At 32.8% G+C, this 19,385-nt stretch overlaps 2 protein-coding genes across 3 annotated transcripts; both read left to right on the top strand.

The window, feature by feature from the left end:
- Positions 1–1,812: 1,812 nt before the first annotated feature.
- LOC133299676 (uncharacterized) lies at positions 1,813–3,072 on the top strand. The gene has a single exon (XM_061499162.1). The coding sequence runs from the start codon at positions 1,813–1,815 to the stop codon at positions 3,070–3,072; it is 1,260 nt and encodes a 419-aa protein (XP_061355146.1).
- Positions 3,073–14,855: 11,783 nt separating this feature from the next.
- LOC133299674 (receptor-like protein EIX2) lies at positions 14,856–18,402 on the top strand. 2 transcript variants are annotated; one of them, XM_061499159.1, is made up of 3 exons: positions 14,856–16,886; positions 16,956–17,914; positions 18,110–18,402. In XM_061499159.1, exons 1-2 carry the CDS (start codon positions 14,924–14,926, stop codon positions 17,912–17,914), a joined length of 2,922 nt encoding a protein of 973 aa, XP_061355143.1. In that variant the 5' UTR covers positions 14,856–14,923; the 3' UTR covers positions 18,110–18,402. The 2 variants fall into 2 exon arrangements, with proteins under 2 accessions (XP_061355143.1, XP_061355142.1); XM_061499158.1 differs by having other exon boundaries at positions 14,856–17,914.
- The last annotated feature ends 983 nt before the right edge of the window (positions 18,403–19,385 follow it).

Raw genomic sequence — 19,385 nt, 5'->3', positions numbered from 1 at the left:
TGTAATCTTTTTCTTTGAATCTGAGTGTTGAGAAATTCCTTGAAAACTGAATGCTTGTTCTTCAATTCTTGCACTCGAAGTGCATTGACAACACACCTTCAAGCAGTGGCGGACCCAAAAAAATTTATAGAAGGGGGCGAATTTTTTTTTATATTATTAAGAAAAGTACATACAATCATATATGAATCTAATATAAAAAGTTTGAAAGAATTTTATTACAAAATTTAAGGTCAATTCACTTAACTCTTGCTCTACGTTTTTTCATATTATTAAACTCTTCTATAATTGAATTTGTGCTAAAATTCAAAACAATCTCTTTTTCAACATATGTAATCAAAGAATCATCAAGAAATTGGTTTTCCATTCAATTTTGAAGTCTGATCTTGATTATCTTTCATTTCACAATGGATGCACACTCTTTTCTTTCCTCAATATTTAGCTCAAAAAATTGGAACTCTTGTTTGTGTGTTTTGTTGTTGTCTTCTTTGACAATGATTTTCGCCACCCTCTTAATAATCAAGTGTGCCTGATTTTGAAATTTTTTCTTGAGCCCTAAAAGTTTGCTCCTTCCTTTGGAAAAAACTACAATTTCAATTTCTAAAGTTGTGTTTATTTAAGTGTTTTTGAAATTTTCAGCCCAATTACTTAATTTTTTTAGTCCAAAATTAATTTTTTTCAGCCCAAAATTATATATATATAATAAAAAAATTCTAAAAATCCGGGAGGGGCGGTGGCCAACCCTAGCCCCTCCTCTGGGTCCGCCTATGCCTTTAAGGAAAGGAATCACGGATTTGCATACGAGCTATTGTTTTCATACTTCTGCAAGTTTTCTTCCTAGCTCTAGTTTAGGAACTTTGATTCTTGAAGAACCGGTTTGTAAACTTTTACTTTGAGTTTTCTTTACTGAATATTTGTAATGCATGTTTCTTTACTTTATAGATTTGCAATATTTCTGAAGATGGGTTTCTAAGTCCTTTCTTTTCTGGGTTGTCCAAATGATTGGATGAATATTTTCTGATGTGCATTGTTACTGTCGTTTATCTCATTCGTTTAATTCTTTCACTTTTAAAACTCGAGTAATTCATGGGAATGAAACTTGGGTAATTCAACAAAAATAAATTGGAAAATGCATTTTTTTTAAGTATTAAATGAACCTCTTGATTAGGGATAATCAAGGGTGATTTCTGATAAATTTTCTATAAAGTTTCAAGAAACTTTGGGAAAAGATCTTCTTGAACCTTAATGTTGATTCTGGGAAGTTTCAATTAAACTTGCCGTAGTACTTCAGAAATTGAGATAAACTCGCTGTAGCCTGTACGAATTTGCAGTTTGCAAATATTTTTGTCATCCATGATTTTGAGATATACCCAGAAGCCTTTTTATATTGATAAATCGATTCTCTACTTTTAGATCAGTTTTAATGCATGATAAAAACTATACAAAAAAAAACTTCTTGTTCTAAAACCAATTAAGTTCCAATTTCAGAATTTTTAATTCAAAAAAATAAAAAGACAAATAATTCAACCTGTTCCCTGAGAATGATACTCTTTCTTTTGAAAAATTTCTACCAACAAAATGGCGTCGTTGCCGGGAACGGTGTTTGAGTTAGTTTCTTTTTAAAAATACTGTCTTTTAGTTCTTGAATTGGTTTTCTTTCATTTTCATTTTTAATTTTTTTGAGCTTACATTTTCTTTCTAGATTTTGCAGATCAATAATTTTTTACTCTGAAAACAGATTGATACACTTAGCATTCTGCCAAATCTAAAAAAAAAAAAAAGTTTGGTTATTAAACACTCTACAGGGGAATCACAATGGCATTGGCAGCTCAACTCGTAGCTTTGCATAACACAGTGAAAGATTTGGCCAAGGTTATGGAAGAATCCAAGCAACCAGCACCTACTCCAATAGTTGTTATAGCACCTATATGCTCACTTTGCTATGGTACTCATGCCTTTGAAGAATGCCCCAGCAACCCAACATATGTTCTTTATGTGGGAGGCTTCAATTACAATTACAACAACCACAACCAATTTGATCAGCAAGGATGGCATAACCAAGGATGTAATTTTGCTCAAAATCAAGGCCAAAATTACCAATACCAGCAGCCTTATCATGGATGGCAGGAGTCATTTGAACTGGATGAACCTTATTTTGTGCAGCCTCCTTTTGCTGAACAGCTAGAACAACCTGCTGCAGAAGCTCAACCTCCAAATGAGCAGTGGATGAATCAAATGCTACAAAACCATGAAGCTATGCTTAAAAGTCATGGAGCTATCTTGAAGAGCCTTGAGATACAAATGGGGAAAATTGCCTCTGCCCTTAGTAGTAGACCTTTGGGAACACTACTAAGTGACACAGAAATACCTAAGAGGGATGGAAAAGAAGTGTGCAAAGCCCTCCACTTGAGGAATGAGAGAGAGGTGGATCAGTCGGATCCAGTTGTAAGCCCATCTACCTTGAAGAAATTGATTGAGAAAGTAGGGCAGCAAGTGGATAACACTATTACAGCCCAACCATCAACCACTCAATCCTCACCTAAAGACAAAGATGATGATGAGGAAACTACTGCTGAACCATTAAGGGCAGCATTGAAATCAAATGGATTTCATCAACCTATATCAAAGGCAAGACATATCCATTTTCCTCAAAGCCTCCAAGAGCAACAACAAGAGCACTGTCTCTCCAACAATTTGCCACCCAAACTGGAAAATCCAGGCTCTTCTTTAATTTCAAGTGCATTAGTAGATAGGTCACTTCCACACCATGATGGAAAATTAGAGAACAAATTAGTGAAAATTTATAGGTTTATTTTTCCTACAAATTTCATAATAGTTGATTTTGAAGCTAACAAGGATGTGCCTATTATGTTGGATAGGCCATTCTTAGTTAAAGAGGATGCTATAATTGAATTTAAACCAGAAGAATTAACCATGGGAGTTAATAAGGAAAAGATGACTTTTAATGTCTTGAAAGTCATGGATGAGGATTCTAATAATTGTTCTGCTATTTCTGTTTGGGATCATCTTGTTAATGATCATGTGTTTTTAAATAGAGAAAATACCAACTTATGAGAAGGCAGCTTCAATCATATAAAGACTAAACTAGTCAATCCACTCATAAAAGATTTGATTCAAAAGAAAATAATCAATTGGTTGGATACAAAGCAGATTGTTCTAATTTTCAAGATAAGAATCAAGTTATTTCCAAACAAGATTCGATGGTTAAAACATCACTGGACCAACTATGTAGATAAAGAGAAGACTTTCATTTCTTTATTGGATGCTGGATAAAACACACACAAAAAAAAGAGTTTAGTTAAGTAGTTTGTTAATGTACTTGTAGCTATTGTAGCTTAGGTTAGTTTAGTGTGTGTAATTGCTGATATGTTTAGTTTTAAATTTATGAGTAGCTTTCAACTTGTTCTAGTGAGCTTGAATCCTATTAATTTTTTTTTTGGTCATGTGTTAGTGTTGTCTTCTTAAAATCAATGAAAAATATGTTCTGTGAAGTAAGAAGGAAAAGTTGAGTGAAGAGTTAAAGTGACTCTATTGTGATGAATGAGCACTCTGAGAGTGAGCTAATAATTAAGTTTAGGGTAAGTGTGAACTATCTTAAATTTCTTTGATGTCCAGTTGCCAAGCACAAAGTAATTGCACGTCACTTGTTGGAAACAAGTGAGTGCATTGAGAATTAAGTTGAAAAAATATATATAAAAAAAAAGGACGAATAGGGGAGTGTCTTTTGTCCAAGTATTTCATGGTTTTAATCTTTCTTTGTTTAATCCATTTTTACTTTGTCTAGCCAACGTTAGTCCATGGTAGGAAATTATGTCATTGGACTATTGTGAATTAGACTAAGCCCAAATAAAAAACGAGATACAAAAATATATTTGTTTAAAAGTAAATGGGCCATGTGTGTGTTAATATTTGAGCCCATTTAGATTTAACCCAAATGTTTTCCTACCCATCTGATGTTTAAATCTGACAACATTCAGAATTCATTTTTCATCATCTCGTTACCTTTCTTCCCACCCAATCAGCTCTGCACAATTCAACCTCAATTTGTTGGTTTAGTTAAAAAAAAAAAAGTAGCTGATTAGAGTGAAGGTCTTCAGACGGTGGTATGCACCTAATAAATGTTTTTAAGCTGCTCTCTAGTACACTACTAGTAGGGAAAGCACCGTTTGATGTGACCACTCTCTGCTCTAATCTCATTTCAATTGCACCCAAGTAAAGTGACATTTCTTTTCTTCTCTCTCCACAATCACCAGAATTTTTTTTTCTACTTTACCAAACCCTCATCACCACCCATATCTCTCTTTCTTCAAGTTCAGCCGAGAATACCCATTTTTAGTAGCTCTTCACTGCCTTGCTTGTTGTCAATTTAGCTGCATAGGGTTTGAATTTTGAGCTGGATTCCATTATTCATTCAAGCTCAAGCGAGATTTTTTTCTCATATCTTCCTCACCGTTGTGTGAACTCAGGTATGTTCTAAATAAATAAATAAAATTATTATTTGATTTTGCTTTTAATTTTATTCTTTTGACCCTGTGTACCATTATTCCCTTTGATAGTCAAACCATTAGTCCGATCGTTTGGGTTCTAATTTTTTTTATTATTATATTTAGGACGTTTTTATTTTTTTTATTTTCTGAATTGTAATTTTTTTTATTTATTGTTTGGGTTTGATTTCATATGAGGAATTTTAATTTTAATTTTTATAATTATATTTTTATTATTTTCTTTTCTTTTCCTTTCACTTAAACGACTTTTGCATTTTTGCTTTGAGTTATAGCCTATTTTTCTTGTCCTTGTTCTGTATACTCTCAACTCTATCTTAGCTTTACCTGACATGTTGTGAGCAATGAAAACAACAATATTGGCAAGAAATGTAGGTACTCCTTGATTTTGCAATTTTGCATGTGCCTGTGAAATGTTTCATCTCAAACTAAATATTTTTTTTAGCTTACATGAGTGGCATGTCTAATTTTTTGAATATGATTTTTTTTATTAAATTACTGTCATTTATAGGTGTTTTGTTCCTCGGTTGATAATAATTTATTTGCTTTATTTTATTTATTTATTTTATTGCTGATTTCTTTTGATATTTCTGAGTTGCCTTTATTTATTAACAGACCACTTTTCTTTCGAATTGCTCACTGATTCATATTGCAGTACAATGGCACCAAAAGGAGGACCCCTTCTCTGATGATTGAGTCTTCCCTTCTTTCTGCTGACCTTCTCACGGTCACACATGTTCTTTTTATCAAAAAAATTTATAACTTACCATTATTTTAGGTAATTTTATCTAAGATTATGCATGACCTGTTTTATTTGCTGTGAGGACCCAGCTTAATTTTAAGTTTGGGGTGATTAATTGCTGTTACCAATTTTTTGCTGATTGGTGCTAAAAAAAATAATGATAAAAATTCACTCTATTTTGAATGCTTGATTAGCTGAGTGGTAACTTGGAAATGATTTATAACCTGATATGTTTAATATTATCATTGCTTAAGTATAGCCAGATTTGATTGGATGAATTCCTAATCAATTAGGGATCTAACTTAGTTTATCAGTATTTATATAAGCTGAAAATCAAATTACATGCCATAAATTTTTTTTTTGTGATCCTTGATTTGCTGATTCACTGATAAACCACTGGATTAACAACCCATGTGAGATATTTGAACCTAAACACTCTATTCCTTTGTGAGTGGTCATTGTGTATTGGTGTTTTGAATGTTGCACTCTATTTGGATGACTAATATGCTATTTCTGTGTGATTGGGGCATTGTTTCTGAATATGCAGCCTAGAGCCAAAAACCTCACCCTTCAATTATATCCCTTGGTCCTTATATTTGAGCCTGAAACCTTTCTTTTTTGATCATGTACCCTGATATTATGAGCCAAATTCCTTGTCCACCCTATATGGCTATCTTAGTATTTAGTTAATTCTCATTAGCTTAGAAATACAGTAAGCTAAATAAGGCAAAGGGAAATTGGTAGTAAAAAAGAGAAGGGAAAGAAAAAGGAAAGAGGATCAGGAGGTAAAAAAAAAATATCGAAGAAAAAGGGGAACAAGTGATTTATAAAAGGAGTTCTCTGTAAAAAAAAGGGAGATCTCTGAGCTTGTTGTAAAAAAAAAGAAGGGAGAGGCTAAAGTAAAAAAAAAACGAATTTGTGAAGGTGCTCAATAATAAAAAAAAGAAAGAGAAAGAAGTTATAAAAAAGGGAGAAGAGAGTCACTAATTTCCCTTTGTCTTGTTTAGGCAGAAATCAGAAAAAGCTAATGAGGATTAGTTAGACACAAAAGGGTTAGCTTAATTAGCCAAGTGACTAGAAAAACAAAGATCCTAGCCCTGCCTCATTAGAAGCCTTGAAGACCCTTTGATGGAGTTAGCATATTGGACTTCAAGTTTCTAAATGGTAGTGTAGATTGGAAGCATTCATGCATGATGATAATGAGTGAACTTCCTATTAAAAAGAAAAGAAAAGGAGAGAGTGTGATTGATTAAATATATCTGGAAATGAATTCAGTGGAATGTCAATTGAATCATTTTAAGTTAAGGGATTGCAACTGTTTGAATGAGCATGAATTTTTTTATTAAATGCTTATGTAATTGTTGATTGACTGGAGTTGGATGATTAATTTGATGTAGGAATTGGTTGACATTAAGTCTCGTCAATGCTTTAAGAAGTGTGGTGTTTTGCATAGATGGTTGATAAATTTAACTGAGTTATTAAAATTAACTATGTGTTGCTATGTGACTCTGTGAATTTTGAGCTAACTGGCTAAGTTATGAGTGAAGTTTGTCTGATTACTTGAGGGCAAACAATTAACTAAGTTTGGGGTATTTTGTTAGCTATAAATTATGATTATTTTAATGGCTTTGTTTTTACAATATTTGAGTTAAAGGCTGGATATAAGTGCATGGTAATGGGCCAAATGAGTATCAATCAGCCCAATAAGGTAAAAGAGAGAGAAAGAGATAATTTGATGATTTATTATTCTCTTTTACTATTTTTACTGCAGTTAGAGAGCCATATGATCAACTCTTTGAAAGTGAGATCAAATCTGAACCATTGGATGGACAAAAATATGGATGGACAACAATGCAATTTCTTGGAGCTCTTTAGTTTCTAGCTAAATAGGAGTCTGAGTCATTAGGGCCACGGGGAGAGAACTTTCGTTTTTTTAGTTTTCAGTTTTACGTTTTGAATCTTTTTTAGTCTTTTTCTTTGAATCTGAGTGTTGAGAAATTCCTTGAAAGCTGAATGCTTGTTCTTCAATTCTTGCACTCGAAGTGCATTGACAACGCACCTTCAAGGAAAGGAATCACGGATCTGCATGCGAGCTATTGTTTTCATACTTCTGCAATTTTTCTTCCTAGCTCTAGTTTAGGAACTTTGATTCTTGAAGAAACGGTTTGTAAACTTTTACTTTGAGTTTTCTTTACTGAATATTTGTAATGCATGTTTCTTTACTTTTTAGATTTGCAATATTTCTGAATATGGGTTTCTAAGTCCTTTCTTTTCTGGGTTGTCCAAATGATTGGATGAATATTTTCTGATGTGCATTGTTACTGTCGTTTATCTCATTCGTTTAATTCTTTCACTTTTAAAACTCGAGTAATTCATGGGAATGAAACTTGGGTAATTCAACAAAAATAAATTGGAAAATGCATTTTTGTTAAGTATTAAATGAGCCTCTTGATTAGGGATAATCAAGGGTGATTTCTGATAAATTTTCTATAAAGTTTCAAGAAATTTTGGGAAAAGATCTTCTTGAACCTTAATGTTGATTCTGGGAAGTTTCAACTAAACTTGCCGTAGTACTTCAGAAATTGAGATAAACTCGCTGTAGCACTGTACGAATTTGCAGTTTGCAAATATTTTTGTCATCCATGATTTTGAGATATACCCAGAAGTCTTTTAATATTGATAAATCGATTCTTTACTTTTAGATCAGTTTTAATGCATGATAAAAACTATACAAAAAAAAAACTTCTTGTTCTAAAACCAATTAAGTTCCAATTTCAGAATTTTTAATTCAGAAAAATAGAAAGACAAATAATTCAACCTGTTCCCTGAGAACGATATTCTTTCATTTGAAAATTACTACCAACATGCAGCTATAGGGAAAAGAGATTTATACACTAAGGTTTGAGTACTTGTTTTCTCCTACCATAAAAATGCTTAGATCACGCTATTAAGCATGTCTTAATCAAAAACAACAGGAACAATAACATAAGACATTACACAAAATGGAATCCTTATACAAGAACCTAAAATTGGAACAACATTTATTTAGCTCATATTTCTTTGCTACTGATATAGCCCATTGTGTATAGAAGTGTTAAAAACTCAATTCAAGTCATTAAACCATCATTCCAGCTTATTACCTAACAAGAGGCACATTTCAGTTTTTTAAAGAAAACAAAAGGGGTTTGAACATGTATTTAATTAGATCAGATAGATTTGTAAATACAGGTCTATGATTTATAATTACTTAACAATTAGTACAAGAAGATTTAGCAAAGGGAGGGACTCAAGGAGAAAAGGAAGGAGAGCATAGGGGAATAGAGACATGATTTCGAATATTCTTCTTATTTCCTTTTTCGGATATGCAAAATAACTAAAAAACTGAACCGAACCAAACCGCTCTTAAAATAACTGGTTATTAAAAACTAGTTCATGAACTGAATCAGTTTTTAAAAAATCAGTTCATAAACCGAACCGGTTTTTAGAACCGGTTTAAGAACCAAACCATTTTGAATCGAACCGAACCGAACCGTTTTTAAATCAAACCAAATTGATTTTTATAACTTTATATTTTAAATTTTAAATTTTTTTCTTTTCAAAATAGGGTCGACCCGAACCGGTTCCGAACCGAACCGTTCCAACCGAACCGAGCCACTTCCGAACCAAACCAGTTTTGAACCGAACCGAACCATTTTCGAATCGAACCATTTAAATCAATTCGGTTCGACCCATGCACATCCCTATTTTTCAATAATGTGATCCCCAATTCAACAAAAGTTATTACACTACAACAAAATAACTGAAATTAGAAACAATAATTAAAAAAAAAATACTGAAACTAAAATATTGGAATATACTATAACACTTAATGGTTGCTACATAGGTCTAGCTTTGGGTTATTCTTATTGGTACTTTTAGTATTTCTCATTATGGAAATGAAACTTATAGTGTGACTAGGCAACTAACAGAAAATCGATCAATAAGTCTTGCCCCTCTCTCAAGTTCAGTTTACTTAGGTTCTCGGACTCTGCTTCATGGCACTAAAGTCTTGCCCCTCTCTCAAGTTCAGTTTACTTAAGTTCTCGGACTCTGCTTCATGGCACTAAAGTCTTGCCCCCTCCCTCAAGTTTATTTGACTTAAGCTACCGTGCATTACACTTTGCATTATATCCCTCAAGTCTTCTTGCCCCTTCTTCTAAGTTTAACTGACTTGATACAAATGAGCACGATTTATATAAGGAGATTATTAGGTTTCACTTTAGAATTCAGTTAATGTTGCGACTTCAGCAAGTGCACCGGTCGTACAAGTAATAAAGTGATAAAAGTAAGGTTGTCGATCCTACGAGGACTGATTATCAATCACTAATTTATCTATGCGATTAAAGTTGGATCGATCTTAAAATGGATATTGCTGAGAGAATTAATTAACAGAATTTTAAAGAACTTATTTTTTTAATTTTCAATATTTAAGAACTGAATTCAAGAATTAATAACGCTAAGAATTTGGTTTTTAACTTTTACTAAAAGACGTAGTTAGGACTCAACTTCTCCAATGTTTTCCTAACAAGTCTACACATTCTTACAATCCACATTCAAGATTAAGTTATTAACGATTCTTTCTAAGTTTGATTAAATCTCAATCCCTTGATAATTTGATCCTTTACTTCATTCAAAAGCCCAATCCCTTAGTACTTTTCCCTAAAGCAAGCATTAACGAACGCAAGAACCATGCAGTTATAGAATTCGTAAGTCTATCCCTAGATCATACAAACTCTAGCAATCAATCAATCAGAATCATTACACCAACATCCCTATTGTCATGCATAATTCATATGTTTATCTATGAGTGATCAATTCATAAACAAAGCTAGTCATAAAGAATAGATTGATTGCATAACTTTAAATCATGAAAATAAATTATAAGAAAAGGTAAACAGCATTTAAGAACTCATTGGTTCTGTCTCGCCCTAACTACTTAAATAAATTTAGCTTTGCATAATCATAATAATAGAATTAAAAGATAAAAAGAAACAATAAAGATCCATAAATTAGCAGGGAAACTCCACGGTGATTTCTTGATTTTCTTTTCTTGCATCTCCATAAGTGCTCCCCTGCCTCCTCTTTCGAATGAATGGAATGAGCCCTAATATGCTTTTTTATAGAAATAAAAATGGGTTTTTTAATTTGGACCAGCCTTGCTGAAGATTAATTTTGATTAATTCTTTCTTCTTCTTGATCCTTATCCTTTGCAACTGATCCTAACTACCTTTTCATCAGATTAGTGATTTGTTACATTGAACCTGAAACAATATGAAAAGGGATCAGAATCTTATCTAGTTGTTGGAATTTCAATATCTTTTGGAATTTATTAATTAATACTATATTCTTAATCATATTAATCAGTATTTGAACAATATTTGACATTAAAAACATAGTGTCTTTGACACTTATCAGTTAACACGCTCCCCTTTACATTCTTTACTAAAGTCTCTCTTTTTCCTTTCTCTTCCTATTTCGTGCCTTTTCTCTTTCTCTCTCTATTTCTTTCTCCTTTCTTTTCTTTCCTCTCTCCTTGATCTTTTTTCTTTTTTCTCTTCTTTGTTTCCTTTCTCTATTATTGTTCCCTTCTTTTCATCTTTTTCGTCAATGGCCATATGTATGTATTTATAGGTAGATTGCTTAATTGACAAGAGAATCTAATCATATAGTTAAATTCTAACAAAACCAAGTAAAAATTCTAACTATGTAATTATGACTTTTCAGATAAAATCTAATTACATAATCATCAACCTAATCATTTCTAGATAAAAATTGTAAGCATTGTTGGGGTACTTCCACGTATTCTGCATTTTGATTATATATATATTATAATATTTGATATTTATTTGTTTATCTTCGATTCATATTATATATATATATATACATATATTATTTTAATATTTATTTATTTATTTTTATATTATTATTATTATTTTATTTATTTATTTTTAATTTTATTGTTGTTTTTCGATAATAGCATCAAATTTTATACCTGTTGGTCTTGCGCGATTTCTGGCACATCTTGCCCAACTTTGACGCTTGTTGTGCCGTTTCAATATTTCGTATGTTTTTTTTTTTTTTTTTTGGATGTTACAAGGAATCGAACCGCACACCTAATACACACTAAACACACCCAACACTACTAGACTATCCCTAGTGGTGCATATTTCAAAAAAAGAAAAAAAAAAAGCGCCAAAGTGGCACAAAAAGCATATTTCGTATGCTTTTTCTCCACTTTGGCGCTTTTTTTTTTTTTTTTTTTTGAATAACAACTTTTTTTTTTTCTTGGATAGCAAGGAAAGATAAAATGTGTAACCTTTTGTCAGGGGATGATTGGATAAGGTCTCACATATATGCAATTTAGATATTTTGGCTTTTGTACTTGGTCATCCTCTCATTATCTAGCTGACATGTAAGTGTACTACTATCATCGTGAATTTAAGTTATATCATTATGAAAATCTCGTCTTGGGATCATAATCCTCTATGGTTAATAATAACGTGGTACAAGGTCTCAGCCATAAAACATTATTTCTGATACTCTTAACTCCCATCCCTTGCAAACTAGTCAAATATACACTAAGTTCGGAAGCTCCAACCATAACCATTGATACTGTTAAGACAGATGAACCCCATTATAAAAATGATATTGATCTTGCTGAAACGTTCAATGATCTCTTCAGCAGAGTTTCTGTCATGATCAAAACCCCCCAATTTTTTATCCTTCCCTCCCAAATACCCTGAGTCTCATCAATTCATGGAACTTGGTAAATCGAAATTTGGCATACTTTGTAAATTCAATTGTGATTTTTGTTTGGTTTTTACTCTGCATAGTTAGCATGTGGTAGATTGAAGCCTTGCAATCTTGATTGATCTCAATTACAGCGGTGCATGTGTCGGGTCGGGTTTTTGTGCCGATCCAACTCAATTTGGTTTTATAAGTTAGGTATTTTGACATGATTCAGTTTAATTTGATTCAAGTCAGGTCTAACCCGGTTTAATTTTTTTTGAACTAGTTTAGAATTGGATCAGATCTGACTTGACTTGATTTTTGAAGTGAGTCTGACTTGGTTTCAAAATCGGGTCAAATTTAACCTGACCCACTTTTGACTTGGTTTCAAAATCGGGTCAAATTTAACCTGACCCACTTTTGACTTGACTTGTTTTTGATTTGATTTTTTTTTATGGTTATTGATTTAATTTTTAAACTCATGTATTTAATTATTTTTTTGTTTAAAATATATAAATTATATAATAAATTCGATATTTGTTGAATAAATAAAGAAATGTAATTTTTTTTTAAAAAAAATTTATTTAATTTTAAAATCCAAATTCAATACGTTGCATAATAGCCCCAACAAATTCAATACGCATTTGATCAAACAAACCCAAAAAAGCAATGAATTGATAAAGAAAGAACACTTACATCACAAAAAAAGAACAAATATATATATGGGTTCGCTTTTTCTGCAGTTACTGCAGATAAGCAGATAAGTTATCTGCAGTAAACCCAATACGACGTCGTTTTGGGACGGAATCATGGTATTTTGTAATTTTAATTTATTTCAGGGTTATAATAGTCTTTCTATTAATAAATTTTTAAGATTTCAATACCAAAACGTCGTCGTTTTGGAAATAAATGCAGATAACTTATCTGCATTAACTGTAGAAACATTTTTCCATATATATATATATATAAAAGAAGTGGGCAACAACGAAATTAGAGAGATTGAGAATAGAAAAGAGCGAATTGAAGAAATATAGGAAGCTAGGGTTAGGGAAGAACAAGTGTTTACTTGAATCTGACCTGTCACTGAGAAATCAAAACGACACCGATTCAGCTGGTGTTTGCGTGGAACACTCAATTGCTCCTTATCAACCAAACCAATACGATGGATTGTGAACTTTCACTCTTCAATCGCTTCCTTCAAAACTCCCCCTCTCTCTCTCTCTCTCTCTCTCTCTCTCGTGATTTTGAAGGAAGATGGAGGGGAAGACTGGAGGGGAACCAAGAGAGTGAATGACCGAAAGAGATTGGGAGAAGAGAGAACCCTTAGCCCCAAAACAGAGAGAAGAGAGAACAGTGATTTTTCGTTTTTCTTTTTCCTATAATAGGTGTAGGTCAAGTTTTGGGTCAATTATTAAAATAAATCAGGTCTAAAACTGACCTAAATAAAAGTGAATCAATATTTAAACCCAGTTCAAAAAAAATAAGTATTTATGAGTCAGATTAAAGTCAGATCAAGGACAAAAGACAACTGAACCAGTTTTTTTGCACACCCCTGTACACAAAATTGTAAGTATAAAAAATCACTCCCCAATTAAACCCAACTAGCAAGCGCGGGGTGAAAGCAATCCTTGTACGCAGCCTTACTCTTGCCAAGGAACGTCAATTGTAAGTATCAAGCGTAAAATTCAGAATTGGACAAATTTCTCAATGGTGCAGCAATCGAAAAAAAGAGATTTATACAATAAGGTTTGAGTACTTATTTTCTTCAACCTTAAAAGTGCTTAGATCATGCTATTAAGGATGTCTAAATCCAAAACAACAGCAAGAACAATAACAGAAGACATTACACAAAATGGAATCCATTAACCTAAAATAGGAACAGATATAGCCCATTGTGTATAGAAGTGTTAGAAACTCAAGTCAATTCATTAAACCAGCATTCCAGCTTATTGCCTTACAAGATGCACATATCAGATTTTTAAAGAAAACAAAAGGGGTTTGAACATGTGTTTAATTAGATCAGATATATTTCTAAATAGAGGTCTATCAGTTATCAACTGATCATTACTTAACAATTAGTACAAGAAGAATTAGCAAAGGGAGGGACTCAAGGAGAAAAGGAAGGAGAGCATAAAGGAATAGAGACATCATTTCGAATATTCTTCTTATTTCCTTTCTCAATAGTGTGATTCCTTATTTAACAAAAGTTATTACACTACAACAAAATAACTGAAATTAGAAACAATTATTAAAAAAAAATACTGAAATTAAGATATTGGAATATACTAGAACACTTGATGGTTGCTACATAGGTCTAACTTTGGGTTGTTCTTATTGGTATTTTTGTATTTCTCACTATGAAAATGAAACTTATAGTGTGACCAGGCAACTAATAGCAAATCGATCAATAATTATTCCTGAATATTTTTGTAAGTAGGATTTAGAGTTTTAAATAACTCCATTATATGATTTATTTGCCAAATAAGATTTAAAATGTTATTTGATCGGAGAAATTTTTAATTTTTTATTAAGCAAAACGAGTTAATAATAAACTTGCTCTTAGAAGAGAGGGAAAAGAAACTATACCACATGGAAAAAGGAGGCAGATACAATTCCACTCATATCACTTTACACTTCTTAAGTCTTGCCCCTCCCTCAAGTTCAGTTGACTAAAGTTATGGCCTCGCTCAAGTATATTTGACTTAAGCTTCCGTGCATTACACTTTGCTTTATTGCCCTCAAGTCTTCTTGCCCCTTCTTCTAAGTTAAACTGACTTTATACAAATGAGCACGATTAATTATATAAGGAGATAGCTAGGTTTCACTTTAGAATTCAGTATATTCTTCAGTTTTAATAACCAAATACATTACCAAGGGAATCCAGTTGATCACCATGTCAAGCTTTAGATTCTTTCTCTTTTGTGTGGTGGGCATTCTATGCACGTGTTTGTGTGTTGGAAGTTCCCAAATAAAGAAGTGTGTGGAGACAGACACGCAAGCTCTTCTCAAGCTAAAGGATGGTTTCATTAATGGAAGGGACATTCTTTCCTCTTGGCAAGGTGAAGATTGCTGTACATGGGAAGGAGTTTCATGCGATGATTTAACAGGTCATGTAACCAGGTTGGATCTCCAAAATTCTTCAGATTTTTATCCAAGACTGCAAGGTAAGATAGATTCTTCAATATGTGAATTGCAACATCTGACTTTCTTAGATCTCAGTTTGAATCACTTAGAAGGAAAGATCCCAAACTGCATTGGTTCACTTGTTCAATTGATAGACTTGAAACTTGTAGGCAATGAACTTGTTAGTGTCATTCCTCCTACTCTGGGGAACCTTTCCAATTTGCAAACTCTTGACCTTTCAGATAATGAACTTGTTGGTATCATTCCTCCTACTCTGGGGAACCTTTCCAATTTGCAAACTCTAGACCTTGGGTATAATGATTTGGTTACAAATGACCTTGAATGGGTTTCTCACCTCTCTAATTTGAGATCCCTTCATCTGTCAAATACTAATCTTAGTGGAGCTGTTGATTGGCTATCATCAATTAGCAAAATCCCTTCTCTGTTGGAGCTTCATTTAGATCATTGTGGGCTCGGTCAAGTCAATCCTAGAACTATTCCCCACCTGAATTCTTCTACTTCTCTCGATACCCTCTTTCTCTCGGGAAATGAGTTAAACTCTTCAACTCTGTCATGGGTGCTTAATGTTAGCAAAGTCTTCACATATCTATATCTCTCAAGTAATGAACTTGAGGGTAGCATACCACAATCCTTTCAGAATTTGTGTCAACTGAAAGGGTTATGGCTCGCATCCAACAAATTGTCTGGCCCACTCAATGACAATCTACAAAACTTGGGTTGTGCACAAAATGGTTTAGAATCGTTGGATCTCAGCCACAACCCATTTAGTAGTGGTCCACTTCCTGATCTTTCATGGTTTTCGTCCTTGCAGACATTAAAACTCCGGAATACCAATATTGTTGGTTTATTACCACAATCATTTGGTCACTTGCCATATCTTGAAAATATAGATCTTAGTTTTAACCAACTGAGTGGATCACTATCATTATTGAAGTTTACAGAACCTGCTTCATTAGTAGGATTGGATCTTTCCCATAATCAGTTGAACGGGACGCTTCCATATATTATTGGACAACTTTCTAGTCTCACGGCATTGTATCTCTCTTCAAATAAGTTGAATGGCAACATTCATGAAGCACATCTATCAAATTTGTCTAAACTACAAAGTTTGGATGTGTCTCACAATTCAATTTCATTCAACTTGGGTTCAAATTGGATACCACCGTTCCAACTGAGAGATTTATATGCATCGTCGTGCACTTTGGGTCCTAAATTTCCGTCATGGCTCAAACATCAGAGGGAACTTGAGAAGCTGAAGATCTCTAATAGTGGTATTTCAGATTCATTTCCTCAATGGTTTTGGAACCAATCCTTGAGTTTGAAATACTTAAATGTTTCACATAACAAACTTAGTGGAGTCTTGCCAAAATCACTACAAAATATGGAAATCCTAATTACATGGGATTTTAGTTTCAACAATTTGATCGGTTCCCTACCTTCTTTTCCAAATAGCACAGAGACTCTAATTCTCTCAAATAATATGTTTTCAGGGTCCTTATCTTGCTTTTGTGAAAATTCACCAATGATGGAGTTAACTATTCTTGACCTGTCTAGTAACTTACTAGCTGGGCCACTTTCAGATTGTTGGGGGCGATTTCAAAGCTTAAACATTCTGAATTTGGCAAACAATAAATTCTCAGGGAGAATACCCAACTCATTTGGCACTTTGCGACAAATTGAGAGGATGCATTTAGATGACAACGAATTCTCTGGTGAAATTCCATCTTTGGCTCTTTGTAGCAATTTGATATTCATTGATTTTGGAGATAACAATTTGGAAGGAACACTACCTGCTTGGGTTGGCTATAACCTACATCATTTGATTGTTTTGCGTCTACGGACAAACAATTTTCATGGAAACATACCAGCAAGTCTTTGTAATCTATTATTTCTTCAAGTATTGGATCTCTCACAAAACAATATAGCAGGAGAAATACCACAATGCCTCAGTCATATAATTGCTTTGTCCAACACCAAGTTTTCAAGAAAAAGCATTATCTATTCCAAATTAGTATTTTCTTATTATGATTTTATGTATGATAAATATGAAAATTTTGTTTTCTACGACGAAGCAATATTGGCGTGGAAAGGAGAAGATAGAGAATACGGGAAAATTCTTGGGCTTATGACAATCATTGATCTTTCTTGCAACCATTTAACAGGAGAGATACCCCAAAGTATAACAATGCTTGTGGCATTAGCTGTCTTGAATCTTTCAGGAAATAATCTCACAGGATTCATTCCCAACAACATTGGTCATATGCAATATTTGGAATCACTTGACTTGTCAAGAAACCATCTTCATGGTAGAATGCCATCAAGCTTTTCCAATTTAACTTTTCTGGATTACATGAACTTGTCTTTCAACAACTTGTCAGGAGAAATTCCAGTAAGCACTCAATTGGAAACTTTTGATGCATCTACATATGAAGGGAATAGTGGGCTTTGTGGCCCACCACTCACAAACCATTGCCCAGGAGATGTGATTTCAGCAACTGAAAACACCGACAAAAATGGCACTAATGAATATGAAGATGAACTCGTAACCTTTGGGTTTTACATCAGCCTGGGATTTGGATTTTGTGTTGGATTTTGGGGATTTTGGGGAACTTTATTGATAAAAGCTTCATGGAGACATGCCTACTTTCACTTCTTCAACAACATGTATGATTGGACGTATGTGTCACTAGTTGTATTTGCTGCCAGAATGAAAACGAAATTCAAAGTGCAAGAACAATAGGTAAAGTTTTTTATATCTCCTATTTTGCTAATAGATAATGATCCATTGCTTATTGTGCACCCAAAAATATTATGATTTAAAATGCAATTTTAGTACGGAGTGAGGGGAGGGGGAATAACTAATATATCTATTTATAACTTACACAATGCTAATTGAGATTTTGTCATTTTTTTTTTTAATTCTAATTTTTGGCAGGTACAATTGCGTTTGAGAGAGATAAAGATATGCTGCAATGCCTTGTTAATTTGATAGAGATGTTTGTCCCATATAATAAATGAAAAATGTAAGATTATTTTGTGAGTGATTTCGTGCTAAATTTTGTTTTATCTAGAGCCATCATTTTTAATGTCGTCCTCAATATATAGTATAGTGTGATAAGTCATTCATCTTTACCAGTGTAATTTTCAAATTTTCATTAAACTGCTTTTAGTGTCTGATGCTTATAGCCAATTATGTACTGGAGAAAAATAATAATATGCATCAATGAATACATCATTATGGTTTTTCTTATGTTTCTAAATTCTGATTTTATTATGTTAAATTTGTTTTTTAATTGTTCCTGTCGTATTTGTCTCTAAATCAATGGTGAAGCGAGGAAAGGTCTAGCAGGGGCAATAACCCCCCCCCCCCCCCCCCCTTCAAATTTATAAAAAGCCTTTATATTTGGGTGTTATTTCTAACTTTTAAGACATATATTAGTGATCGCCCCCCAAAGTTTATAGAATTTTTTAATTATGAGCATCATTGATCTATTATTTTTTGTCATATAAATAGTAATAACTTTAAAGAAAAATATAAGTTCTAATTTAACCCCCTTGAAAAAATTTCTAACTGTGTCAAAATGTTAATATATAGTACAGTGCAATAAGTCACGTTTACTCGTATGATTTTAAAACACTTCCTAAATTGTTTTTAATGTGTTCTTGTTTAGATCCTTATGGTCTTAGTCGAGAATGTTGCGAAAAAGTAACAATCTCCACGAATACCTAATGTTGGTTTTTCTTGAATTTTATGTTCTTAAAAGCAGTTTTTTAATTATTAGAAGAAAAATAAAAATAAAAATCTGTTTGATAATGCCTATTTTGAAAAAGGAAAAACTTCAAAAACCCCCTACAAGTTTTCTCAAAATCACTTAACCCCCTTCCCGAAATTTTTAATCATTTAACCTCTTACTTAAAATTTTTTTATCACTTATCCCCCTAATTTGATTTTTGATCCAAAATTTTGTTAACAGAGTTAAATTTTTTTAAAAATACCCTTAATAGAAAAAAGAAAAACATAATTTCTTCACCAACGCAATTTTAGACGAACTCACAGAATATTTTCTTTAAGGTAACCTTGTTAGAATTAGTAATTATTAAAATTATTTCCTACAAATTCCATTGCTATTAATCACCGCACTCACAATTGTTTGTGTCATTGTTCAAATAAAATGATTAAAGAGGCATCATCTCAGCAGGTTTAGATCTTT

The sequence above is a fragment of the Gastrolobium bilobum genome, unplaced genomic scaffold, assembly GCF_033153095.1.
Source record: "Gastrolobium bilobum isolate Gb01-03AN ecotype WA unplaced genomic scaffold, APGP_CSIRO_Gbil_v1 utg58275, whole genome shotgun sequence".
Classification (NCBI taxonomy): domain Eukaryota; kingdom Viridiplantae; phylum Streptophyta; class Magnoliopsida; order Fabales; family Fabaceae; genus Gastrolobium; species Gastrolobium bilobum.
This window is presented reverse-complemented; position numbering and strand designations above follow the sequence as displayed.

Excerpts from the sequence above, each read along its gene's own strand:
- LOC133299676 (XM_061499162.1), top strand. The coding sequence starts at position 1,813 with ATGGCATTGGCAGCTCAACTCGTAGCTTTGCATAACACAGTGAAAGAT.
- LOC133299674 (XM_061499158.1), top strand. The coding sequence starts at position 14,924 with ATGTCAAGCTTTAGATTCTTTCTCTTTTGTGTGGTGGGCATTCTATGC.